Below are 27,874 nucleotides of genomic sequence, written 5' to 3' on the forward strand. Positions count from 1 at the left end.
GTCAGCTGTGCTACACACACTTACCTGAGAGTAAACCCCCTTGAAAACCATGGCGCTTACTCCTAAATACACATGCACGGTGTGCCTTTACAGCATAAATGTTAAAATAGGAACATGTGCACCTGTAAAATTTCTCCCAGCTTCCAAGTTCTTTAAGGAACACAAGCTTAGTTCCAGGAAGCTGACAGTATTTAGACCTGCTCTACACATAAGTGGAAGACGTTGTTTATTTGTCATAAGAGTTCGGACTCTTACTCCATGGTTAATAACACACTTTATTGTGTTTATGAACGAAGAATTCTGGTTGTGTTTGCGTCAACTACCCCCACTTTGAGGATGGAAATGGAAAATCCCATTTTCTGAATCACCCTGCCTTACCAGAGGATCTAGGTCCACCAAGTTCCATCTACTCATGTCTGTCTCTCCTGTTATGTGCTTTTCCTCGCCCATCCCATATTCTCACCTGCCTTTTCAGAGGTCAGAAACCTCATCACCACAATGTGCTTGACGGTGAGAGTAGGGGGAGCAATATTTCCTGGGGGTGTTCCTTTAATATTACCCCCACACACACACTTCCCTTTCTTGTACCTCTTCTCCAGAGTTTTACATTTCAGAGAAAAGGGATTTTGGATTAGTGTTCACCTGCACAAATCATCAAAATCACATGGTCAGGTTCTTTCCCAATTATAGCAGATAGCATGTGGGTAGCTGCATTTTCTAAGCACTCCCAACATATTAAAGAAGCAAACCCTTATCATGTAGCAAAGTAGCACATTGGGGAGAAAGCTAGACAAGAGCTAGTTGTCCATGTGCAGGGAGGTTATATATATATTTAACTTGAGGGTGCACTAAAGCAAAACAAAACAAGCCCTCTTCTCCAGTTGCTGTCAGAAATGGCACCATCCTAGAATTCAGCCATGTAATTTTCTTTAGTTTCAACACTGCACTGATAACCCAGTGTATCTGGTGATCATTTGGGTTTAAAATATCTTAACAAACTGTTTGAGTGGGGGGCTGAAGGAAGCCCTTTCTTTTCCCTTTTGAGCCTGTTTTGAGTTTTGCCAGCCCGCAGCTTGGACGCAAGCTCCTGGCTCTTCCACTCCACCAACAGTTCCTTCTGCATCTCTGTAGGCAACTCGGAAAAGGTTTGGGGATCAATACTGGGAGGGAGGACAAGTTTTGAAACGTCTTTCCAACCTTCGTTGCTGTCTTCTTTGTCTGGGTGTTTCTGCCCCTCTGGAATACAAAGCTGCAGAAATGAAGGCTGAGATGGAACTGGGGGCGAGCTTTTAACACCCACAGTAGCGTCAGCAATTGAGGCATTTTCACCAGTCTCTAGAGGGCAGCTGGGAGCACAAGTGTTTACAGCTAGCGGTGGCTTGTCATTGGTGGATGCCATGCCCCCACATGCCAAAGAGCTTATGTCCTGTTGGATGCCTCCAGAAATCAAAGACGCGTGGCTCATTTGGTCGTGTGCCTTAGCTGGCTTTCCTTCCCTCGGGACCAATAATGTTCGTTCCTGTAGAGATGCTGTAGAATCTCCTCTCATTTGGCTAGAAATAATCTCCTCCTTAATGTCTGCTGGAAGCTGGTTAAACACGTTGCAGTCAATGCCATCAGGAAGTAAATGAAGCGGGAACTCAAGAAGGCCAGTATCTTTCAGGAGGTCTGGGGGCTCCAGTCGACCTTTTATAGCACCCCTCACCTCTGAGGAAGCTTCACAGCAGCCCAGCTTATCTCCTGAAGTTATTCGTCCTGCACCCATACCTTCTGTTTCCTGCAACACAAATGACACAATTCTTTGTGCAAGAACATTATTTGCCAACCTGGTGCTCTGAGCAGATGTTTCAGACTACAGCTTCCACCAGCCCCAGCCTGGCTGTCGCAGAGTTAGTCCGTAAATAACACAGCTTAAAGCTGGGGCTAACTCTTTATTAGCGAAGCACGATACTCAAGAGACTTGGCTGGGTTTCGAGCCTAATGAGCACAGCAGCTCATGCCCTGTAGTAGAGCCTAATCCATGAAATAAGTTGCTATGACTAAAGCTCCCCACCTCCCCCTCTCCAGGGCTTCTTGCAAGCAACCAGAGACTGCGCCTGGGGGCGGTCTGTATTTGCTCCTCCCGTTTCATACATCTCCTGGTTCTGCAAGTCAGTGTCAGAGTACTGAGGAGTATTGCTCTGATGAGAAATGGTGGGAGCTCCCGCATCCCCCTGCTCCTGACCAGGATCCCGAAGCTGCCCAGGAGAAGTGGAGCAGTATAGATTTGGAACAGTGGTTTGCAGAGGGGCATACCGTATTTTTCACTCCATAAGATGCACTTTTTCCCTCCTAAAAAGTAAGGGGAAATGTGTGTGTGTGTGTTATGGAGTGAATGCAGGTGGGAGGCAGGCAGGAAAAGCCCCCAAGAGCCGCACACACACTCCGCGTGCTCTTTAAAGGGAGCGCGGCTCTTGGGGGAGCCTTAGCCGCACGCAGCCTTTCCCGGGCAGGGGATGAAGGTTCCCCTTGCCCGGTAGAGGCTGCACGCAGCTATCCCATAAGCCGGGACAGCAAGCGGGATCACTGCGGAGCGATCCCGCTGGCTGTCCTGGTTTCTGGGATTCAGAATATTTTTTTTCTTGTTTTCCTCTTCCAAAAACGAGGTGCATCTTATGGTCTGGTGCGTTTTATAGAGCAAAAAATACAGTAGTTTGGAAGACAACAGCTGGGCAGAACTGAGTGGGGGACAGCTAGGAGAAGAAGAACTGGAAGAGAGAGAGAGCTAATAGACTCTCACTGGGAAGTGTCCAGCCTATCAGCCCAAGGCCACGTTGAGCAGATAAGGTGGCTACACAAAAAGCACGGTGGCTGTGAGATCAGATTGCACAGCGCAGAAGTGACATGGGGGGAAGTGGGTGGAAACCTTAATTGGGAGAACTTCCATTCCGAGAATCAATGCTTTGTTCTTTTGCTGTGATCATTAAAAACTCTTTAAATGGTAAGAGACTCCTTTCGCTTTGTGTGGAGTTTGGAACTGACAGGGTTAAAACTCCGTGGTGCCCTGCATCTGGGAGGGGCCGGAAGCAGGGCTTTACGTCACAGGCTTTGTCTGTGAGAGTTACTTTCAGTTCTACCGAGAGACGCTGAGAGACACAGCTAAACAGACAGGCTGTGTCTGTGTGCTTTTGGAAGCACGGAGAATGCAGGAAAACTCCGATGGAGAGACTGATTTATGGCTTGTAAATAAATGCTTCTAGAGATAAGAACCGATCTGTCTTTTGGACTTGATTTATCCCTTTCTCACATGGACTCAGGACCGCTGCATTACTCTGCTAGGCCAGCTCAGAGCTTCCAGGGATACGGACCTGAACTGGGAAGCTTGCTGGACCCAATATTCCGGACGGGGAATTTATTTTCATTACCAAACTTTGTCCTGCTTATCTACAGCCTAAGCGGGGGGGGGGGGGGGGGGCGAGTTCCCAAAGCCTGACAGACAGGGGGGAGGGGAGCTTGTCACAGCAGGGAAGGGGGAGACACCTATAACTTCACCAGCCTGACTCATCTCTGCCTCTTGACCTCCCTCCTTCCACTCTCCTGCTTCAGCTTCTGCTCTCATTCTTGACTTCTCTCTGCCATAGACTGTCCCAACTCACTGAGTCCTGTTGCTGGCTCCCCAGCCAGTTCCTCCCACAATTCCTCTGCATCCAACCAGTCCATAACACTGGCTAGAGCTGATGGGAGTCGTAGTCCAAAACATCTGCAGACAGCATTAGCTTGGCAAAGGTAGACTGAGATACCCAACAAGCATCATTCAGTTGACTGTCAATCTCTTCTAATTGCTCCTTGAACGGTACTCTTGCGAGTAAGTCCAGAAATATTTTCACTGGTCTGCCTGCTCTACACATACGTTACTCATTTATAAAAACAAACTGCTGTTGAGATCGTGCCAGAATTCTGATAGGGACCATCTATACCAGGGTTAGCCAACTGGATACCCTCCATATGCTGTTGGATTCAACTACCATCAGTCCCAGCCAGCATGGCCAATGGTCAGGGGATTGTGAAGTTGTAATCCAGTGGGCACCAGGTTGGCCACTGCTGACCTATACTGTATTTGTGGTGGCGACACATCCAATACCAACAGGCTAAGCTGGTGTACTGGATGAGATTCTTGTCCACAAAGTATAGGTGAGGAGCTCAGCTCTTTTTTGGTGAATTTAAGTAAATATTTCTTTGGGACAGGGCAGGCAACATCTCTCTCTCTATATATATATTTACAAAAAAGAAATACAGTTCTGAACTTACATGAATGACTTTGCTGCAGCTGGAAGAGGGTGGTGAACGAGTTAAATAAAACCCAATAGTCTGCTTGGCGGAAGCAGGAGGGGCCTTGAGGCTGGAGAAGCAGACGTTCAGAAGCGTCAGATGAAACGGAACTTGCACGTTTATCATCTTATGAAACAGTTTCATCAGGAGAGCAACCAGGTGTGTCTTGACTTTGGAGTCACCTGGATGTGAACATTGAAGCAGGAGAAACCCACCCTGAAGTTACACACGGTTTACAGTGTCAAACAAGATCTGCACCAGAATTCCAGTAAAGATCATCTATACTGGGGGAGACGGCATGGTACCCTCTGGATGTTGGGACTCCCAACTCCCACCACCCCGACCAGCATAACAAATGGTCAGGGACCGTGAGAGTGGTCATCCAACAACATCTGGAGGACACCAGATTGGCTAATGCCGATTTATACAGTATGGTACTTGTAACAATGATGCCTCCAATACCCGTTGCCAGAGCTGGCACGCTGGCACCCAATGCTCAGTTCCATGTTTCTATGAAGGAAGGGAAAGTTGTTTGCTTGGGTGGGATACAAGGGTGGTCTGAAGCCCAGGATGCAGAGAAACAAAAAATTGAAGACAATATATAGGGAGCCTGGATGCAAGGCAACTGATAGGTAGTTGGGTGTTCAGTAGGGAAAGGGATAGGCAGACGTTTTTGTGGACACTGCTAGTCACCAGAAGAGAGTATACTCATTGACAACTGGGAGAACCTAAAACTATCTCTGCCTTACCCCTGCCCCCAAAGTAAATTGAGGAGGGCACTTTGGAGCAGGGAGCATCAGGCTTTCCCCAAAATAATTGTACAGCAGATTTGCAAAGACCTTGGGCCTTTGCAAGGAGTGACGTCAGACACTTGAAGGCCTGATCTCTTTTGGGGACGGGCAGAGTGATGCTTTGTCATCTCTAGTGCAAAGAGCTGAGAGAGAGGAGCAAGGAAGGGAGGATTAAGGAGAAGAGACAGGGCACTGAGGCAAGGAAAGACTCAGAAGAAGAAGAAGAGTTTGGATTTGATACCCCGCTTTATCACTACCCGAAGGAGTCTCAAAGCGGCTAACAATCTCCTTTCCCTTCCTCCCCCACAACAAACACTCTGTGAGGTGAGTGAGGCTGAGAGACCTCAGAGAAGTGTGACTAGCCCAAGGTCACCCAGCAGCTGCATGTGGAGGAGCGGGGACTCAAACCCGGTTCACCAGATTACGAGTCAACTGCTCTTAACCACTATACCACGCTGGCTCAGAGGGGACTCTGAAGATACTTCCCAGTCCTTATAGCCAGGAGAGTCTGTATGTTATGACAGAGGGGTGCTAGGAACAAAGAGACAAGGTAGATAAGAAATGGTTGCTATCTGTAGGCCTGGGATGAAGAAGCTGTGCCCCCCAAGAATATACTGAACTTACTCCCAAAGAAACATCATGACTGCAATCCTAACACATTTTCTGTCATGCCTAGGTAATTGCTGCTCTTTGCTGTAGGGAGACTGGATGCTTTTCTCCTTAGTTAGGGTTCCTCAAGTGGTTTAAATGACCACACTTCATTGCACAATAGTGCTTGATTAGAATGAAATGCAAAATGAATGCTGACCTGGGTCATGTACACTGCTCTCCCCAGCGCAAGGCCAACATGTGAACCACTACACCATCATTTTCCAGCTCTCTGTCAGCTAATACTGGTAAACAGGGTATTGTGCTATGTGCTGGTGCCTGTGTGTGTGTGTGTGTGTGTGTGTGTGTGTGTAGGGAGGCATTATGTAACGGATCAAGATGCAAGCAGTTTTCTGCTCTCCTTGGAGGAATTGCTATGGCTAGTGTGATGAGCCTCTGCACCTCAGTTGTTTAGAAATGTACCCAGTGTTAGCGCTACTCACAGAAGACCCATATAAATTAATGGGCCCAACTAACCTAGCTCCATTAATTTTAATGAGTCTACTCGAAGTACAATTTCGTTGGACACAATTCTTCAGATTGGTTAATTGCACTTAAAAGCCTTAACGGAACAGTCCCAGGTCAGGATACAAAAATCTCGCAACTGCAGCAAGCACAAAATCATAATAAACATCAGAAAACAAAGCCACAAAACCAACTGGTAACAAAACAAAACCAGACAGAACAGAAAAGCAACCCAGCAAGGAGGGAAGGCACTCAACTCAACCAAAGCTCCAAGGAGTGTATCTTGACCAATCATTGAAAAGCATGCAATGGTGGCACAAGACGCATCTTGAAGGAGAAGTCCCCCCCCCCACACAAAGGCAAGTTACCTGTTCCGATCCTCTGGACCACATGCGATGGAATGGGGCACTGGCGGCTCTCCCGATTAAACCATTTATTGGTAGGGGAAAACTGCCGGATTGTTAATCTTATGGTATGTGGCTTTCTTCCATCCTTGTATAACCTAACCAAAACGAACAAACAAACATGGAGAAGCAGACGGAGGTTGACATGCCCACCATTTCCCAAACATCTCAGTTTCGCCTGGCTCAAGAAAACTAAACCCTATCAAGCATTTTTACAGCACTGCAGAAATACTCCAAGAGCTTCAGCTACGTAGATAGCTGGGTGACATCCCCACCCCATCAAGGGCCACATTGTCTTGGGAGGTAATTTGCTGGGGGCCACAAACTGTGTGTGTGTGTGTGAGAGAGAGAGAGAGAGAGAGAGGGTGGGGGGGGAGGGTGGGTTGGGGAAGCTTCTTCAGCCAAAGGAGAGGAAGCAACACTTTTATCAACACTACTAAACCAAGTGCTTTGGATTATGGCTGAGATTCAAATTTAGGTTCTACTGGCAGGAGCGTCTTGGGCAGGCTTCCTCAACCTCGGCCCTCCAGATGTTTTTGGCCTACAACTCCCATGAGCCCTAGCTAGCAGGAGCAGTGGCCAGGGATGATGGGAACTGTCGTCTCAAAACATCTGGAGGGCCGAGTTTATGAGGAAGCCTGATCTTGTGAGTGGCTCCTGCTGGCAGAAAGAGGGGGTGGGATGACTTTTGCCAATCTCCCTTTCCTCCTGTAGCTACTTTGCCCCTGGAAACCCTGTTCTGGAGGACTGGGGGACAGCATGAGAGGTCATGCAGAAGGCTGCTCAAGGGACATTGGTGAAAATACCACATCACATCTGACTCCAGTGGAAGCCTCCACTGACCTCCAGTTCCGTCTGTGAATGGAAGTAGCCCATTCCCTCCTGGATGACGTGGGGGGGGGGGGAGAGCAAGTGTCATGTGCCAGTGGTGGGCAGAGCAACAGAACCAACTCTTGCTTTGACAAGCCAAAAGCTTCTGCACAGACACATGCCAGGCAACAGCATTCGAGGAGGCTGTTGAGAGGCAAGACCTGGGGAGAAGAAACATGGCCTGGGCAAGAGGCCCAGACAGAGAGAGGCTTGGAGGGGTGGCATTTAGGCCCTATGCTTGCAGTTCCCCAGTCCTGCTTGATTTGAATGTAACAGCCATTGGCAGGACAAATGACACACATGCATGATGATAGCAAAGTCAAAAATACATACAGTGGTACCTCGGGTTACATACGCTTCAGGTTACATACGCTTCAGGTTGCAGACTCTGCTAACCCAGAAATAGTACCTCGGGTTAAGAACTTTGCTTCAGGATGAGAACAGAAATCGTGCTCCGGCGGCGCAGTAGCAGCAGGAGGTCCCATTAGCTAAAGTGGTGCTTCAGGTTAAGAACAGTTTCAGGTTAAGAACGGACCTCCAGAACGAATTAAGTACTTAAGCCGAGGTACCACTGTATTTTATAAGAGATATTTCAGCTTATGCTCAGGTGCATCTCTTCTGATAAGTTACTCCACAGTAAGGTCACCTGTCCAGAAGACTAGCAAGCAGCTCTTCAATTTTCTTTTTCACTTCAGCTTCGGAAGAGCACTTTCTAAAGGAGTCTTCATCACTGAGAGACTGCAGAACATTAAAAAAACCATTATTGTAATTGTTAATACCACAGCGACAACAAATGGGTCAGAAAAAATATGAGGAAACCATGGATCTGTACATTCTGCACAGGCTGATTTTTCACCCAACTATCTTTGTTCTTTGAGATTTACCGTATTTTTCGCTCTATAACATGCACCTGACCATAACACGCACGTAGTTTTTAGAGGAGGAAAACAAGAAAAAAAATATTCTAAACAAAACAGTGGATGTATGATTTTTGTGGTTCATGCTGTGGCCACAGACGTGATCTGACGGTGAGTTTGGGGTAGCCCAATGCAAAAATCCTGAGGATCCATGTGGATCCATGCTTTGTAACCACGTTTTTGCGTCATTGCAGCCCCATGAAACAGTGGGTGCGTGTGTGTGTTTTGGTGCAGGCTGTAGCCATGGATATGCTATGTGATCTGATGGTGAACTTGGGGTGACCCAGTGCAAAAATCCTGAGGATCCATCTGGATCCGTGCTTTGTAACCACGTTTTAAGTGGGGAGGGAAGGAAAAGCATTCAAGGGACAAGGAGCACGCGTGGGGTGTGTGGAGAAGGATGCGGCTAATGATGCAGAAGAGGGGTTTAAGGGGAGAAGGAACACGCGTGGGGGGTGTGGAGAAGGATGCTGCTAATGATGCAGAAGAGGGGTTTAAGGAGAGGGGGGAGGGAAAGAGCACTGTTGCTTTAAAGGAGCCAACCAGACAGCAGCCACTTACAGCAGTGTAAGCAGCTCCTTTCCTCTCCCGCTTTGCTCCTTCTCTCCCTCTTTGCTGCTTTAAGCAGCTAATGGCGAATCCCCTGCAACCCAAGTCCTGCTCAGAGGATCAGCTGAGACGCTGGGGGAATTGTAATTTCCCCCTCTCCCTCATCCCATGCCCTCCTGTCCCCAGCAGCCTTTTTAAAAACTTTTTTAATGGTTTTCACTGCGCTCGTGGCTCAGAGCCCTCCTGTGCCCTGCCGTCCCTCTGCAGCCTCATTGCTCCGTTTAGAGAGTGCACGGACCTTTGCTAGCTGAGGCTGCAGCAGCTGTTGCTGGCTACGCGGCGCTTTTTCCGGCTCGCTATGGCTCCCGTCTGTCCCTCCTCCCGTGTAAGCGGCTGCTGGCCGCTTTGCTGCCATGGCTCTCTTTCCCTCCCTCCTCCTCGGCTCCTCCCCCTCCTCCTGGCTGTAAAGCAAGCAAAGCTAGAGCCTTGCAAAGCCCTGCAAGCGACTCCCGCTTTGCTTGACTGACGGCAGCCATGGCTCCGGTCGAGTGCATTCACTCTGTAACACGCACAGGCATTTCCCCTTACTTTCTAGGAGCAAAAAAGCGCGTGTTTTGGAGCGAAAATTACGGTACATGCTGTGAAATCACCTCTGAAATACTGCGTTTGGGGAAACCAAGTACAGTAAGTCAAACTTCTGATGAATCACAGCCAAGCTAGTACCAAATGTATTGCTCTGCTTTCCTTTGGACCACATCAGTGAGGCCGAGAGGGGGGTCTTGTCATCTGAGTGGCCCAGGACCTCCAGACACACTGCCCAGACTTGTGCCCTGAGGAGGTCATTTTGTTGCTGCTAACATAATAGTTTGACTTCACCCCCGATGGCACATTCTATTGTCTCTTGAGACAGACAGATCCCAAAAACAATAAAACTCAGGCAGGGAGGTGGGGAGATTCACTCTCTCCAGACATCTCTGTCTGGGCATCAGAACTCTTCTTGGGCCACAACCCTCAACATCAATGTCCATTTCAAAGCTTTTGCCGGGATGGAAATTATTTGATCTGTGATAATGCCTCTTGGGGACGTGGGTGGTGCTGTGGGTTAAACCACAGAGACTAGGACTTGACAATCAGAAGGTCAGCGGTTCGAATTCCTGTGACGGGGTGAGCTCCCGTTGCTCGGTCCCTGCTCCTGCCCACCTAGCAGTTCGAAAGCACGTCAAAGTGCAAGTAGAACAATAGGTACCACTCCGGCAGGAAGGTAAACGGCGTTTCTGTGCGCTGCTCTGGTTCGCCAGAAGCGGCTTAGTCATGCTAGCCACATGACCCGGAAGCTGTATGCTGGCTCCCTCAGCCAATAAAGCGAGATGAGCGCCGCAACCCCAGAGTTGTCCGCGACTGTACCTAATGGTCAGGGGTCCCTTTACCTTTTAATGCCTCTTGGGGAGAGGTAGGTCTGCATTGAAACAGCTGATGTGTTTGTGGCTGGAATAGAACCTATGACACAGAATCTAGATTTGCATCCATTGCTTTGCCCATCTCTGCCTCTGGCCTTTGTCCGCCATGAGGGAATGTGGGACCTGGGCTGAGAAAGTGTTCTCCGCCCCCAGTGACTAGGGCATGGCAGAATGTTGAGAACGGAGGCAGAGAAGAAGAAGAAGAAGAAGAAGAAGAAGAAGAAGAAGAAGAAGAAGAAGAAGAAGAAGAAGAAGAGTAGTTTATATTTGATATCCTGCTTTATCACTACCTGAAGGAATCTCAAAGGGCTAACATTCTCCTTTCCCTTCCTCCCCCACAACAAACACTCTGTGAGGTAAGTGCGGCTGAGAGACTTCAGAGAAGTGTGACTAGCCCAAGGTCACCCAGCAGCTGCATGTGGCGGAGCAGAGACGCGAACCTGGTTCCCCAGATTACAAGTCTACCGCTCTTAACCACTACACCACACTGGCTCTTGGGAAGACCTTGAGCATCTGTGTTTTCCTCTATACCTGAGGGAGCCCTGATGGGTTGACTGGGGAATCATCTTCTCCCCAGCTGAGCTTCTTGATATGTTGGGCAACTGAAGATCCCAGCTCTCTCTCTAGGACTGCAGTCGGGCACGTCTGAAGGTCACGCACCGTGGTGATTCCCAGCATCGCAAGGCGCTTTGCTGTTTTATAGCCGATACCTGCAAAAGAGAAATAGTTCACTCTACAAGCACTGGAGCAAACATGGGAGTGCAAATCTCTCAGTGCACTAGTATGAAATGGAATGGAATGGAATGCTGGCCTTGAACTAGAAAGTTCTTAATTCAAAGACAGCAGGAGGCTTCAGGCATGCCCACAAGCATATTTATTTATTTGAAAGCAAACCCTGGAAGTCCCCTTAGTATGTAAAAACTGGTCCCTTATTTCTGAACGGCCTTTTTTGCTTCCAGATTGATAGGTATTCAGCCACTAAGAAAGGTAACAATGTGTGTATAGAATAGGACCTGTAAAAGGGTAAAAGAGTATTGGGAAATAATTCATAATGAATAAAAAAAAAAGTTTAAAAGTGCTTTTCCAAAAAAACAAAACAAAACCAGAGTCCTTTTCGTTCGAGATAATTCAGATTGAAATTCCCAGCTGTCCAAAGAAGTTATTTATGTATGCCACAACTGCAACCCATGTTTTGTTAGCCCCAGAATGGAAAGCAAGCAAGGTCCCAATTAAAGAAGAATGGAAACTTAAACTGATGGAATACACGCAGCTTGCAGACCTAACATATAGAATAAGAGAACAAGAAGAACATACGTTTAAAGAAGATAGGAAAATGTTTATTGAATATATGGGGGGAAATTGTATATACTTGAAAACGTTGATAGCATTATGATAAACTCAACAGTGTAAATATGTTTTGATGGATGTAATAATGGAATAGTGAATGGTTTAGTTCATGTAAAATATGCAGGGATTTATGATATGAAAAATGAACCGTGGAAAGAGAAGAAGGAAAATCATTGACATTTTGATGTTGTTTAAATGAATATTTCAATTTGTAAAACAGAAAATTTAATAAAAAAATTATACACAAAAAACACACAATGTGTGTACAGAATAAACCAAGGTAGAATTTCTCTTTTCCCGCCACCCACTCAAAAGAAGAAACCTCTTCCCCAATCCCCTTCCTCTTAAACCTAACCTATACAGGTGAGTGCACATCTAACTGGAGCAGAGGAATCTCCCCTTCCCCATCTTACCAGGCACTTTCAGGACATTGTCAAGGCTGTTCATGAGGTCCTGCCGACCCTCCGGCAACAGAACAGTTTGCTGGTTTGGTTTAAAGGTCCCGGACACCAACTTGGAGAGTAATTTGTTAGTTGCCACTCCTGCACAGCCTGTGAGGCCTAGCCTGGTGTGCATGGCTGCCCTCAACTCCGTTGCCACCTGAGACCCCACAGCCAATCGTATGTGCACTGGATCATGTAAATCGACAGCTGAGAAGCAAACAGAAAGCGTTATGAAGAGGTGCACCTAACAGGCCAAGCAACCTCGCTTAGGAAGGGTGAGGTACTTACTCTGATTGTTATATACATGGCCTGAGAGAGAGATTTGAGAAAAGGCATCTTTTTTCCATTGTCCCAGCCTTTTTTCGACCATCTCAGTGATGTCCACAAAATTTTCATCCAATCCAAGCCTTTCCACCAGGGGAGTAAATTCTTCCAACAAGGCTGTAGACAAAACAACAAAGTGTTTAACTGAGGTAGTGGAGGGTGGCTAAACCACTGAGCCTCTTTAGCTTGCTGATAAAGTGGGCACAGGACATTGGGCACAACATTATGTTTGAGGACTGGGAAAGGTTGTGGACCATTGGGTTGAACTTCACTGCATGTAATGCTTTGAAGGAAAATGTAATGAAAATGATATATAGATGGTACATGACCCCAGTTAAACTTGCCAAAATATACCATTTGTCTGATAATAAATGTTGGAAATGTAAAGAAAATGAAGGAACATTCTTTCACCTCTGGTGGACTTGCCCTAGAGTGAAGGCTTTCTGGGAAATGATATATAATGAGCTGAAAAAGGTATTTAAGTATACCTTCACTAAGAAACCAGAGGCCTTCCTTTTGGGTATTGTCGACCAGAAGGTGTTAAGGAAGGACCAAACATTTTTTATGTATGCAACAACAGCAGCAAGGATACTTATCGCTAAATACTGGAAAACCCAAGATCTACCCACACTGGAAGAGTGGCAGATGCAGCTGATAGACTATATGGAATTAGCCAAGATGACTGGCAGAATCCAAGACCTGGGAGAAGAGAAGGTTGAAGAAGACTGGAAGAAATTTAAGACTTATTTAAAAAAGCATTGTAATTTGGTTGAATGTTAAGAAGGATGCTAGATCATAAATAATTGACCACCACTAAATTAGATGGAATTAGGATGATAAGTAGATCGAGGAAAATATAAACCATTTGGAGAACGATTAGATTATGTTTAAAAGAATGGGACCTAGGAATATAAATAAGATGATAATTTGCTGGTTAAAATTTAAGAAGATGTAAGTGGGAGCGGGAGATGTGAGGGAGTCCAAAGAGGTTTTGAAAATATGTCATGATATATGCTACATTGTTGATTATTTTTGCATTTGTATTCAAAAAATTTTAATAAACATTTATTAAAAAAAAAAGCTTGCTGATTGGAAGGTCGGCGGTTCGAATCTCCGTGACGGGGTGAGCTCCTGTTGCTCTGTCCCAGCTCCTGCCAACCCAGCAGTTCGAAAGCACGCCAGTGCAAGTAGTTAAATAGGTACCACTGCGGTGGGAAGGTAAATGGCGTTTCCATGCACTCTGGCATTCGTCACCATGTCCTGTTGCACCAGAAAAGGTTTAGTCCTGCTGGCCACATGACCCGGAAAACTGTCTGTGGACAAATGCTGGCTCCTTTGGCCTGAAAGCGAGATGAGCGCTGCAAACCCTTTGACTGGACTTAACTGTCCAGGGGTCCTTTACCTTTACCTTACAGGGAGAAGAAGAAAATTAATACCTCCTTAATAGAAAAATCCAAGGCTCATCACAGACTGCTGCCCATAGACTAGGCCTGACACTTTTTGACAAGGTTGCCTAATATTTCTGAACTGCTCTTTTGAGGAACCCGTAATCACCTTCTCTTTGACTGAACAAGAATAGAGGCAGATGGGTCCAAGTCCAGACCTGAAGGATGCACTTTTCAGCTCGGGGTCCCCAGGCTCAGCAGCCTGGGTTGGAAGCTAAACATAAACACAGGAATGCATTGCTCCGTTGATGTAAGGAAAGTTGGAAGGCCAGCCCACCATAATGTCTACCATACCTGATCAATCCAGATCAAAATTATTTTTCTAATAAAATAATTATTCTTCTATTTGTTTTTCATTCTGCCCATTCTCGCAGCAACCATGTTACTGTATTGACCTGAATATAAGCCACACTCCCCCACTCCAAATTCTGACCATGAAAAGTTAAAGTGTGGCTTAAATTCACAACCTTACAAAAATAGGCTTTTACAATATCACTGCTGAAACAGACATACGGCAGAACGGAATGGGTGTGAGTGCCTGCGGAATTTTAAGGGAGCGGCTTATATTCAGGTATTGTCTTTTTTTTATTTTTCCCCCTTGAATTTTAAAGGTACGGCTTATTTCGGGTGTGGCTTATATTCGGGCCAATATGGTATATGGAGCACTTTAGACTGGAAGCAACAGTGAGACAATGCATCTTGCTTAAGGAGACCTGGGGGAGTTGATAGACTTGGCACTTCCACCCACAGCCAAAGCCAATGCAATAAACATCTCCTTTGCAAGGCTGATTGAAATGAACAAGATTCTGGTGGCAGCTGAATGCTCAGGCCCTAATCCGAACCCCACTTGCCAGGGAGCAAGTCCCACTGCATTACTTCTGAGTAGACAAGGGCAGGCTTGAGCTGTGACTTATTTCCCCAAGCTTTGAGGAAAGGATCGCTGCCATGATTCTGCAGGTTGTATGTTATTCCACAAATGACAACATTTTGGAGGTCCCAAGTCGCAAGGTGGTTAGATTGGTCTCAACTAGGGCCAGGGCCTTTTCAGTACTGGCCCCGACTTGGTGGAACGCTCTGTCACAAGAGACTAGGGCCCTGTGAGACTTGACATCTTTCCGCAGGGCCCGCAAGACAGAGCTGTTCCGCCTGGCCTTTGGTTTGGACTCAGTCTGACCCTTATGTTTCCCTCCCCTTATGGTTTTGATCTATGGGCTACTTTTAAAATGAGGCTGCATTTTAAATTGTATTTTAACCTGTATTTTAAATTGGGTTTCCCCCCTATTATATTTTTACTGTAATTTTACTGGTGTTAGCTGCCCTGAGCCTGGCTCTGGCCGGGTATAAATAAAATTCATTATTATTATTATTATCTCCCTCCACCCAACCTGTTTTCACTGTGCATTGATTTCAATGCACTCTGGGACTGCTTCAGCCATGAAGAGACAGAAATAAATACTTTAAATGCAATAAAAGAGAAAGTTTTGTTAAGTTTCAGGCCCTTTATTACTCCAACTTTATATTTCAAGGGAGTAAGCTGTCGATGAGGGATGTATCTGCTTCCAGGAGATGCACACATCACAAGGCAACTTTATGACATCACCACGACAGGACCTTGGGAAGATTCCTCAAGTCCCGAGGTCCCCAGCCAATGTCCACACATTACAACAAAAGTAGGAGGGGCAAGAGGGGAAGTTCTGGAGGTGTGAGACACAAGCTGTTTCCACAGCTGAAGCCTATGCACCTCATCTTTTCCCTGCTTGTGCATGACTCCTGAAGCCCCTTCAGAGCTCACATCTTTCAAAGTCCTTTCCTTATCTGCTCTTCCCTAGTGGGCTTCACATCTCCTGACCACCTTGCTCTCAATACTGTTTGCACCTGCAAAGGTTTTGGGGCCGTCACACTGCTTCATTTCCAATTGATACACATTTCATAATATTCAAGTATACCTGAAGGAGCGTCTCCACCCCCAACGTTCTGCCCGGACACTGAGGTCCAGCACTGAGGGACTTCTGGCGGTTCCCTCACTGCGAGAAGCCAAGTTACAGGGAACCAGGCGGAGGGCCTTCTCGGTAGTGGCACCCGCCCTGTGGAACGCCCTCCCACCAGATGTCAAAGAGAACAACAACTACCAGACTTTTAGAAGACATCTGAAGGCAGCCCTGTTTAGGGAAGCTTTTAATGTTTGATGTATTACAGTATTTTAATGTTTTTTTTGGAAGCTGCCCAGAGTGGCTGGGAAAGCCCAGCCAGATGGGCGGGGTATAAATAAAAATTATTATTATTATTATTATTATTATTATTATTATTATTATTATTTTCTAGTGAAATTACTCAATCTGTCATACTATGCACAAACCTTCTGCTTTATTTTTCTTGCTGTGCTTTAGCGCCTCTGGACAACAATAACATTGGCAGTGTCAGGGGAAGCATTTCAGAGCAACTAGCAAAGAGGAAATCCACCACTAACCCAACCTTGTGTCCAGAACATGTTACAAAATAAACCTGCAATAGAAACCTAGTCTGCAGGGGTCCTATAAAAGGAAGCTATGAAGCTATCCTATGACAGCTCAGATTATTTGCCCTTATGGCCCAGTATTTTCTACTTTGATCGGGAGTGGCTCTTCAGGGTCTCAGAAGAGAACATTTTACATCACTTACTATCGGATCTTTTTAACTGTAGAGGCCAAATACTGAGCCTGGGACCTTCTGCAGGTAGAGTGCATTATTATTATTGTTGTTGTTGTTTAGTCATTTAGTCGTGTCCGACTCTTCGTGACCCCATGGACCAGAGCACACCAGGCACTCCTGTCTTCCACTGCCTCCCGCATTATTTTTTATTATTATTATTATTATTATTATTATTATTATTATTATTATTTACACCCCACCCATCTTGCTGGGTTTCCCCAGCCACTCTGGGTGGCTTCCAACAGAATAAAAGCACAACAAAACATCAAACGTTAAAAATTTCCCAAAACAGGGCTGCCTTCAGATGTCTTCTAAAAGTCAGATAGTTGTTTATTTCCTTGACATCGGATGGGAGGGTGTTCCACAGGGCAGGCACCACCACTGAGAAGGCCCTCCGCCTGGTTCCCTGTAACCTAAGGTTACCAGACGTCCCCATTTCCCGGGGACAGTCCCCAGATTTACAAATCAGTCCCCATACAAAATCCATTGAAGTTGAAAAGTGTCCCCAGATTCATTGAAAAAAAATCTGGTAAACTTACTGTAACCTCACTTCTCACAGGGAGGGAATTGCCAGAAGACCCTCAGGGTTGGAACTCAGTGTCCTTGCTAAACGATGGAGCTGGAGACGCTCCTTCAGATATACTGGGCCGAGGCTGTTTTTAGGGCTTGAAGGTCAGCACCAACACTTTGAATTGTGCTTGGAAACGTACTCTCCTAATTGGATATAGTCCCTTCCCCAGGTCATAGAGGTGAGTTCTGTACTCATGGCTGAACCACTGGAATAGGGAAGGATATAAATCCAAACCTAGAAAGTTAGGACAAAGTTTGCCAATTCCACATTGTTAAAAATCTTTTTATATGCGATGGCGGCAGCAAGAGTTCTGATCGCAGCAAAATGGAAGAGTAATGAAATCCCCTCTATACAAGATTGGATCCAAAAGCTGACAGAATATGCCGAATTAGAAGGTCTATCAGAAAAAATAAAGAATAAATCAAAACAGGAACTTGTTTTAAAATGGGAGGTTTTCAAAGAATATTTGAAAAATAAATATAGTAGTTTAAATTCTGTTGCAGCATTCGAGGAACTTCAGTAATAGTTGCAAGGTAGATATAAGGAATTAGATATATTAAGAAAAAGTTTAATTATGATAAAAGTCTGTGTTGGCAATAATATGAAATCGAAATATGGAATAGACGGAGGTTGGGTCTTTAGTGTTAAGACCAATATATGTTTTATTGTTTGTGGGACGCAGGTGGCGCTGTGGGTTAAAGCCTCAGCGCCTAGGACTTGCCGATCGAAAGGTCGGCGGTTCGAATCCCTGCGGCGGGGTGCGCTCCCGCAGCTCGGTCCCAGCGCCTGCCAACCTAGCAGTTCGAAAGCACCTCTGGGTGCAAGTAGATAAATAGGGACCGCTTACCAGTGGGAAGGTAAACGCCGTTTCCGTGTGCGGCTCTGGCTCGCCGGAGCAGCGATGTCACGCTGGCCACGTGACCCGGAAGTGTCTCCGGACAGCGCTGGCCCTTGGCCTCTTAAGTGAGATGGGCGCACAACCCCAGAGTCTGTCAAGACTGGCCCGTACGGGCAGGGGTACCTTTACCTTTACCTTTAAGAAAATTATGTGTCTATGGTTATTCCTGTGTGTAATTTGGTATTTGTGTTTTTTCTGTTTTCTTGCTGTATCAATAATTTTTTTAAAAAAACAAAACCTGTCAAGGTGATGATACCTGTAAACTTATAAGACATTTCCCGGTATTTTGTCAGATCCTCTCCATTAACCAGCACCAATTCTGGACACTTTTCTTTGGCTTCTTTCACAGACATGCACTTCTTGACTCCAGCATTCCTGGCTTCATAATTGCAGGTGACCATCAGGTATTTCTGTTGCACACCTGGAAGAGGCAGAAATGAAGCAGCTGAAATGAACAATCCATTTGGAGTTTTCAACATGCCAAAGTATATTCCAGTAACTCGCACAGTACTGCTTTTCTCCTTTTTTTTTTAATTTCCAAGATTAATACCCAACACAAATCAACGCATAGTTAAGCAGAAGCAAGTTGCACTGTGTTCAGTGGGTCTTATTCCCTAGCAAGTGCGTTTAGGATTGCAGCCTTAGGCACTCACTCTTGAGAACACTCGCCCGCAAGCTCCGGGAGTGGAGGCAAGGCTGCGCGCAACCTTGCCGCCACTCCCTGACCTGTTCTGGGGACTGGGGTCGGGGGAAGCTCGGGTCCCCCCCCCCAGCCCCAGGGACCACACATTCGCTCCATAAGACGCACAGACATTTCCCCTTAGTTTTAAGAGGAAATAAGTGCGTCATATGGAGCAAAAAATACGGTATTACCTGTAACTCTGCTCTGATGGAAGCCCACTCCCTGACCTGTTCTGGGGGCTGGGGCCCCAGCCCCGAGGCTAAAAAGGAAGCCAGGACAGCGAGCGGGATCCATCCCGCTGGCTGTCTTGGCTTCTGCCAAAGCTGTGCGTAGCCTCTCCCGGCTGCAGAGGTTGCGCGGGGCTAAAGAGGAAGCCAAGACAGCCAGCGGGATGGATCCCGCTGGCTGTCTTGGCTTCTTTGCTCTTTGGGGCTGGGGGGGAAATCCGGGCTTCCCCCGCAGCCCGGAGAAGCTCTTGGAGAAGCGGACAGGCTGCGCGCAACCTGTCCGCTGCTCTTTGGGGCTGGGGGGGGGGAAATAATATATTTTTTCTTGATTTCCCTCTCTAAAAACTAGGTGCCTCTTGTGGCCCGGTGCATCCTATAGAGCGAAAAATACGGTAATTATTTGGGGGAAATGAAAAATGCAGGCATACACAGAAGAGCAGTCAACTACGAGATTACCTAAAGGTTTGCTTCTTAATTCAGGATTGCAGATCATTTCCACCTGAGCATAAAAACAATCCAGGTCAAGGTGCACAATGATTCGGTGCTGAGAGCTTCCTGCTGATACTACTTTGCCATGGCAAGCTGCAGTGAAAGGCCAAAACAGAGATTAATTCATTTTTCATGTTTTCGCCACCAAGTGCTAAAGCATGTTAACATTTTACCAGCTGTAACTACAGTTACCAGTGTTCTATCGGCCCTGCTACTGCAATTCTAACAACAGCCTTCTAAGCAACAGATATTTGGAAAGGAAGCTTCTCTTACTATAGGGACAAGAACATCTTCCGGCTAAATTTTGGGGACTCAAGCTGCTGTTTTAAGAGAGCAGCAAGGAGGAAAAGTGTTAATCCATGATGCAAAGAATTCACAGACATTCAGATTCAAGCCAACTTGTTAACAACAACAACAACAATGACAACAACAACATACTCCACCCATCTGGCCGGGCCTCCCCAGCCACTCTGGGCAACTTCCAACAGGATATTAAAAACACAATAAAACATCAGACATTAAAAACTTCCCTAAACAGGGATGCCTTCAGATGTCTTCTAAAAGTAAGATAGTTGTTTATTTCCTTGACACCTGATGGGCGGGTGCCACTACCGAGAAGGCCCTCTGCCTGGTTCCCTGTAACCTCACTTCTCACAGGGAGGGAACTGCCAGAAGGCCCTTGGAGCTGGACCTCAGTGTCCAGGCTGAACAATGGGGGTGGAGACGCTCCTTCAGGAATACTGGGCTGAGGTCAAGGGGTCTCCTCCTTGCATCTCACAGAGGATACAGCACCATTGACCCTTACTTGCCATCTTTGTAAGGGGCACATCCTGCAACCTGCACACCGATTCTCATAAGAGCACAGCACCACCTTTGCATGGGGGGGCGGGCACCCAAAGTGGGGTCCAAAGCTCAAGAGAGAGGATCCTGAGGAGGTAACATCCTCCTCCATCCCTAGCCAAGACACAACGATGGGGCAAATGCCTTTTAGCAAAGGATCCTCAATGGTAATATTGTGAGAAGTAGGTTGCTCCCTCCTTTGCTGCAACCAGATTTGGGGGAAAGTTTGCTGCTCCCCCCCCCCCCTTATAGCAGTGGTTCTCAAAGGGTCTGGCAGGAGAGGATGACAGGTGTGCTGGGGAAGATTCAAGGACAAGGAAGCATTTAAACATTTCAGTGTAGTGTTGTATAGTATCTATATATAGAGAGAGATATTATTTGCCAGACTATGGATGGGTATCTTTTAAAAAATGAGAGCAAGAGCATCAAGTCATAATGAGGGCAATCCTAGTTGTGGTCCTTTTATTTTCCAATGTATTTCTTATAAATAAATTAATAAAATCAGTGTGGCATGAGCATTTTCTTTATTGTTAAAAGTGTGGCCCAGAAGAAGAAGAAAAAGAGCTGCTGCTCTTTTCTAATGCTGCTCTTCGAGGGAGAGTAATAAAATCCAATTAATAATAAACTAAGAATTAGCACGCCAGTCTGCAGATCTCTTGCACACAGCAGCAGCTTGCACCCATGCATACACCCCAATGACTGTCCACAGCAGTTTGCAAGTGTGCAAAATTATACTGGTGTTAGTAAACCATTAAGTATTCCTTATTCCATTCTCTCATGCTGTTCTCAGCCTGCTTTCTCGAAGGTTAGCAGCGACGCCCCAACTCTCACACTGTATTCCCCTCTAGCTATGCCTTTCTCTTTCTGCAATGAACTCTGTATTTTTGAGAGGGCCTCAGAAGAGCCTTGCAGGATGAGACCAGGAGCCCATCTAGTCCCAGAGAAGCAGCAGGACCTCTCCATCCCCTCGGATCATTTTTCTTTTGCCTTTTTCTGAAACGCTCCCAGTTCTACAACGTCCCGTTTGGGAAGCGAGGCGACCACAACTGCTCCCAATATCCTTGGGAGAGGCGCCAGCTTTCCAGCTCCCCGGCAGACTAAAGAGGAGCGGGTCCGAATTCCGATTCGGAGCGCCCAATTCGCTTCCTACGCCGCTTTGTACCGAGCTCGGTAGATGGCGCAGTTGAAACAAAGCAGCAAACCCCCGCCCCGCAAACTGTTCGCCCCTGTTTACATGGGACTCTTCCTCCAGCAGCAAGAGGATCTCTCCCAGGGCTGCAGCCGGGCTCCGGCAGAAGCCAATCCGGATCCTCGTCGTCTCCGGACCCCTCCATTAGATGCGAGGGGCGTCTGCGCGGGCGCGGCAAACGGGCGCCACCTTCGCCCGCGCGCTGCGCATGGCCGGCCAGCTGGGAAGGCGGAGTTACGCGAAGAGACTCCCTTCCTTCCTTCCTTCCTCGTTCCGGCGTCTGGTCTTTCTGCGGTCGGCATGGCTTAATCCGGATCGGGTTAAAGTTCAAGATCCTCCCTCTGCCCCGCATCTCTTCATTCCCGTAGGGGAGGCGGAGGGCCAGAACATTGCACACCAGAGAGAGAAGTCCCGTTGGATGGAATGGCGCTGCTTTACCTCCGAGTAAGGCGTGCGTGCAACAATTGATAATCGCCCATGGATGCTTGCTTCCCAAGGGGGAAAAAAATACCCCGAAGCGATTTCACAGCAAACAAAGCAAGTCCACACGTGAAAACACAATAATATATTTCAAGACAACCTCATATGCTCAGCAGTTTCAAATCCAATACCGATCAAGCAGGCGTCGCGTGGGAATTCTAATTTATGATTATCAGGGCAAGTGTCAATTCGAAAGTGCCTTGAGTCAGGATCAAGCTTCGGTGCTTTATAGGGCAGGTCCACACAAAACATTTAAAGCATATTCAATGCACAATTGAAGCAGGTGACTTCAAAAGAATCCTGGGAACTATAATTTGCCCCTCAAGAGAAGGAGAGTTACCAGCACCCTTAACAGGATTCTTGGGAGGGGGGGGGGACACATAGTCCTTTAAATATATGTGATGGGTCTCATAGACAGCGGCGTAGCGTGGGTTGTCAGCACCCGGGGCAAGGCAAGTAATTTGCGCCCCTAACCCCTAACCTGCCACCGCTGCCAGCTTCTTCTTGCTGCTGCCTGGGCTGGGGTATTTACAGTAAGGTAGCCACGGCGGCGGGTCCGTGTCAGGTGATCTGAGGTGAGTTGCTGCTGGCGCTGCCGCCCAAACAACGCCGCTTGCCCGGAGGAGGAGGGCAGAGAGGCAAGGAAAATGCAACATGGCCCAGCAGCTGCAGCAGCGGCGGGGCTGTGAGGAGGGGCTGCCTGGCGCGCCCTCCGCGGCCCTGACGTGTGGGGACTGCGGCGAGCGCTGAGAGCTGCTGCCTGCCGGATGCCTTCAGCCCGGACGCGCGCACAGCTCGTCGGTTCCGCGAGACATGGGGCTCTGCTACAGCCTGCGCCCAAGGCTCTTCGGCGACTCCGGAGGTGGCGAGCGCGCCCCCCCAGATGTTGCGCCCGGTGCGGCCGGCCCCCTTGCACCCCCCACGCTACGCCACTGCTCATAGAATCAAAGATTTGGAAGGGATCGCGAGGGTCACCTATTGTATTTTTTTTTTTAATGATATTTTATTAAGATTTTTTAACAAAAAAAGAACAGAAAGTTACAATACAATACAAAAAAGAAAAAAAGAAAAACACAGGAAAAATACAAAAACCAATATCCAACACAAAGCAAAGAAAAATAAAAAAATAAGAATCCCTCTTTTTAATTTCTCACTGTTCATTAACTTATTTTCCTGACTTCCTCACACCTCCCTTTTTTGTATTCCATTAAGAAATTGGTTCAGCAAATTCATACCCTTTTAATTTACCCTTAATTATTTATCCTAATATATTATAACTTCAAATTTTCATCTAATATCAATCCATTCTTACATGTTCTTATTTTGCCTTATTACTAGAACCACTTCATTTCATTTCAACGTCATCAACATTCAAAAATTTTACAATGTTTCTGTAAATAGATTTTAAATTTCTTCCAGTCTTCTTCTACCGCGAGGGTCACCGATTGTAGCCCAACCCCGCAATGCAGGAATCTCATGGCAAATGTATTTAGGATAGCAAGACGTGAGAGCAATTAAGCTTGTGTAACAGGTTGTGAGCTTGTTTATGGGGCCTCAAGGTGGATCAGGCACCTCAGCCTTTCCACATTTATATAATCACTTTAAAAAAAATTACAGTAAAGCTGGATCAGACCGGATCAACCTAGTATTCTGTCTCCAGCTGCAGTCAAGCAAATGCTCCTGGAAACTCACATCACATAAAGCAGAGCATGGTTTAGGGTGAAGATGGTGCCCTCCACTTCTGTTTTATTCCCAACACAGTGGTACCTCGGGTTAAGTACTTAATTCGTTCCGGAGGTCCGTTCTTAACCTGAAACTGTTCTTAACCTGAAGCACCACTTTAGCTAATTGGGCCTCCTGCTGCTGCCGCGCTGCCAGAGCACGATTTCTGTTCTGATCCTGAAGCAAAGTTCTTAACCCGAGGTAATTTTTCTGGGTTAACAGAGTCTGTAACCTGAAGCGTCTGTAACCTGAAGTGTATGTAACCCGAGGTACCACTGTACCAGAGACACCTTCCCTTCCTCTCCACCCGAGAGCTGGAAGCCTCCAATTCCCTTAGTAGGCCAAACTGTGTGGGTTTTGCTTAGAAACAGGATGGCAAATCCTAGAGGAGTCTAGAGGTCACCACAAACAGCTTCTAAGAATCTGCATTTTGTTTCCCCAAATTATAAACCAGGGCCAAGCAGAAAGGTGTGTTTGGAAGGGAATTCAGAGTTCACTGGCAGGCGGAGATAATTCATTTTTTAAATTGCCTTGCACTTCTCCCTGACCCTGTGTATAGGGAAGTCACACACTGGTTGACCCAGCTGGGTGGGGCTTTCTCAAACCACTCTGTGTGCCTTTTGCATCAAGCCTTGCGAAAGATTTTCGTCCTGTGTGCCGTGGGCCCATTGGGTAAGGGCTGTAGCTCAGTGGCAGAGCACATCTGCCTTGGTAGCTCAGTGGGTAGGGCATGAGACTCTTAATCTCAGGGTCGTGGGTTCAAGTCCCATGTTGGACAAAACATTCCTGCATTGCAGGGGGGTCGGACTAGATGACCCTTGGTATCCCTTCCACCTCCACAATTCTATGCTATGCATGCAAAGGGTCCCAGGTCCAGTCCCTAGCCTAGCACCGTAGGGCTGGCATTGACCCCAGCCTGGTACCCTGGAAAACCACTGCAAGACAGTGAATTACGTCGACTGATTCGGTATAAGGAAGTTTCCTATGCTGGAACCTTTTTGCTCACCAGAAAGCCTTACGTTCAAATAATAAACAACCTGAGGTCTTGCATGTTTATGCCCAAGTAGCTTTCACTGCAGCCTTAAAGCATTTGCAATGAGGGCGAGCCTTGCAGCGGAAGTAACTTTGCTCTTGTTTCTGTTTTGCATTCGCGGTATGGCAAATAAACCCCATTGATGCTGTTTTTAAGCCTCAGAAGGGCGAAGATGCCCAGTTCTCTCTACACGTGGCTGGCACAGAAGGAAGCTTCTCCCCTCTCCCCGCCTTGCCTTGCCTTTTCCACGTAGGCAACGCCTAAGATTTGAACCCGCTCCGCGTCCCCGTCTCCTTCGCGCCCAACTGCAGGCTCAGAGAAGCCGGCGGGCTCCGCCCAGGCAGACAATTCCCCGTTTCTAAAATTAAAGATGTCCGGAATCTGGACGGCTCGTTTTCCCGAAAGTTCCCGCTCTCGGAGATGCACGACCTCGCCCACAATTTCCGGTGTGCGATGGATCTGCTCAGGAGCCAGGGGGGGACAGCGCTCTGCACATGCTCAGAAGCATTGCCTGAAAGTTAGAACTCCTTCTGTCCTTGAACCTCGCTAGTAAACCCAGAGATTTGGAAACTGGAGCGCCTCAGTAGCTGTGCATTTGTGCGTGTGTGGAAATCCACTTTACAAAAGTATGCAGACGTCCCATATGGGGATCGAACCTGCAACTTTGGCGTTATCAGCACCACGCTCTAACCAACAGGGGGTTGGACTAGATGATCCTCAGGGTCCCTTCGAATTCTGTGATTCTATACACTTGCTCAGAAGCGCTGCCTAAAAGTTTAAACTTTTACGGAGGAAGCTCTCAACCAGATGTATGGGATCTGTGCCTCTCCGTTTGCCAGAAAGCTCTCAAAAATGTTAAATGTCTTTATCCGAGAAAACCCCCACTTTTTAAGTCCAGATGTGTGGGATTTGGAGCTCCTCACTTTGCACATGTTCAGAAGCCCTTCCTATCAGTGGCGTAGCGTGGGGGGTGCAGGGGGGGCCGGCCGCACCGGGCGCAACATCTGGGGTTAGGGCAAATCCACGGGTTAGGGGGCGCAAATCCACGGGTTAGGGGGCGCAAATTACTTGCCTTGCCCCGGGTGCTGACAACCCACGCTACGCCACGCCACTGCTTCCTATAAATTGAAACTCTTTTTTCGGAGTAAGCCCTTACCCTATACTGAGGGATCTAGCCCTTCGCGGTAGCCACTGGGAAGGTCATTCTGCACATGCTCAAGGGCGCTCTCTAAAATAGTAAAGTCAGCAAAAACCCTGGCTCCAGATTCCAAATGTGCGGGAACTGGAGCACCGAGCTACAATCCTAAACCAGCTCCTTTGGAAAGTAGAGACACCTACCTAGGAGTAAAGCTCCATTGGAAACAGCGAAGTCTTACAGCACATATATCAATATTCTTTTATTGAATATAGTTACATTTTGTATCACGCGCGCTTTCAGAACTGCAAGTGGCTTTGAGACATTTTTGCAGCGCGACACGAATAAATGCAACTAATGATAACGATAATACGAAACCATCGCAGTTCGATCCCGCGTTTCCCTCCGGCTCCCATGGTCCTCCCCCTGCTCACTTCATCCTCACGACAACCCTGCGGGGTAGGTCGGGCTGGCGAGCAGCGACTGTCCCCGGGCCAGCCCCGTGAGCGGGGAATCAAACCCTGTTCTCCCAGGTCAGACCCTAGAGAGTCGGAAAGGGGGCCACGAGGGTCATCTAGCCCAACCCCGTGCCGTGCAGGACTACTCTAACCACTGGACCGCACTCTCCCTCTAACACACACGAGTCCCGCCCTCTAACAACCAGGGGACCCTGTGTCCCACCAGACGTCGACGTTAACCATTGGTCGCGCTGGCCGGCGCTGATGGGAGTTGGAGGAGCCTACCAATATGCGGGGGAGGGGGGTGTTAGAGACGCAGCCCGGCAGCCTCTAGCACTACCTGGGAGGGCGGCGCTGCGCAGCCCCTTCGCCTCCTCTGTGCCGTCCGCGGCAAGGGGCGCGCGTAAAGTTGGAGCGCGGAGGGCAGCGGAGGCGGTCTTCCGGGCCGAGCCGGGTGCATGTGCCCGGCTGGCTCGTCTGGGGGGCGGGCGCTTGGCTGGCTGGCTGGCGTGCCGCCCCCCTCCCCTCCCCGCCTCCTTTGGCTGCGCCGCGCGGGCTCTATGACCCCGAGGTTCCGAGCGCCGATGACACGGATTCCGAGGCTCAGTTACGGAAGCAGCAGCAAGAGGAGGCGGAGAGGCAGGCGCCCCCGCGGCCGCCGCCGTCGCCGCCACCGGGCAAGAGGAGAGCGCTGCGCGCGCAGCAGCCCCAACTCTGCCTCCCCGCTCTGGCCGACGGAGTTCAGCGGCGCAGGAGGAGCAGGCGCGGAGCGTCGCCGCCGCCGCTGCCGCTGGACAGGAGCCTCGACGGGCGGCCGCTGAGCGGGTCTCTCCGGCGCCCCTCGCCTGCCCAGCCTCCGGCCGGCCGGCCTCCTCTGCCGGCCAAGGGGCCGCCGAACGAGCCGGCCAGGCAGCCGGACAGCAGGCCTCGCTTGCTCCGGAGCAACTCTCTTCTTGGGCTCCGTCGGAGGGGCGCCGCCGCCGAGCCCCGCGCATGGAGAAGCGGGGGAAGCGGGTGGACTGCCCGGCGCTGCCTCCCGGCTGGAAGAAGGAGGAGGTCATCCGGAAATCGGGGCTCAGCGCCGGCAAGAGCGATGTCTACTATTTCAGGTAAAGCCTCTCCATCGGAAGCGCCAGCCGCCCAGCTCGAGTCAGGGCGTGACCCCAGAGGCGGTTTCGTCATGGCCGGGTTCAAACCCCGCAGCAGCAGAAGCGCCGCCGCCGCCGCCCTCTGAGCATGTGCAGAGTGAGGGGCTCCCGGGGAGCTTTCTGGCAGCGCCTCCTGAGCATGTGCAGAGTGAGGGGCTTCCCTCCTCAGGTGTTCTAGATTCTACACGCAGGATATTAGGATAGAAAAGGGCGCAACTTTCAGGCGGTTCCCCTGAACGTAGTAGACTAAGTTACTCTCCTGCCTCCCAAGTTTCTAGGGAGCTCCAGGTTCCACGTGTCTTAAGTTTGAGGAGTGATTCTCACCCTTTGTGGTGGGAAGTTGTAA

At 48.2% G+C, this 27,874-nt stretch overlaps 1 protein-coding gene across 3 annotated transcripts; it reads right to left on the minus strand.

Annotated features, from left to right (window-relative positions):
- Positions 1-255: 255 nt before the first annotated feature.
- Positions 256-27,489, minus strand: POLI (DNA polymerase iota). 3 transcript variants are annotated; one of them, XM_079994766.1, is made up of 11 exons: positions 21,598-21,764; positions 19,797-19,843; positions 19,491-19,616; positions 18,382-18,546; positions 12,488-12,640; positions 12,170-12,406; positions 10,941-11,119; positions 8,133-8,224; positions 6,581-6,714; positions 4,288-4,490; positions 256-1,777 (listed from the first exon to the last, which is right to left on the minus strand). In XM_079994766.1, the coding sequence occupies exons 3-11, from the start codon at positions 19,525-19,527 to the stop codon at positions 971-973; spliced, it is 2,007 nt and encodes a 668-aa protein (XP_079850892.1). In that variant the 5' UTR covers positions 19,528-19,616; positions 19,797-19,843; positions 21,598-21,764; the 3' UTR covers positions 256-970. The 3 variants fall into 3 exon arrangements, with proteins under 3 accessions (XP_079850892.1, XP_079850890.1, XP_079850891.1); XM_079994764.1 differs by lacking the exons at positions 19,797-19,843; positions 21,598-21,764 and adding an exon at positions 26,721-27,489; XM_079994765.1 differs by lacking the exon at positions 19,797-19,843.
- Positions 27,490-27,874: the final 385 nt, after the last annotated feature.

The sequence above is a fragment of the Podarcis cretensis genome, assembly GCF_951804945.1.
Source record: "Podarcis cretensis genome assembly, chromosome: 11".
Lineage (NCBI taxonomy): Eukaryota > Metazoa > Chordata > Lepidosauria > Squamata > Lacertidae > Podarcis > Podarcis cretensis.

Excerpts from the sequence above, each read along its gene's own strand:
- POLI (XM_079994764.1), bottom strand. The coding sequence starts at position 27,441 with ATGACCTCCTCCTTCTTCCAGCCGGGAGGCAGCGCCGGGCAGTCCACC. Across the intron at positions 18,547-19,490 it reads ATTAAGAAGCAAACCTTTAG|GTGTGCAACAGAAATACCTG; the intron begins GTAATCTCGTAG and ends TGCCTCTTCCAG. Across the intron at positions 4,491-6,580 it reads GGTCCAGAGGATCGGAACAG|GTGACTCCAAAGTCAAGACA; the intron begins GTAACTTGCCTT and ends GTTCACATCCAG.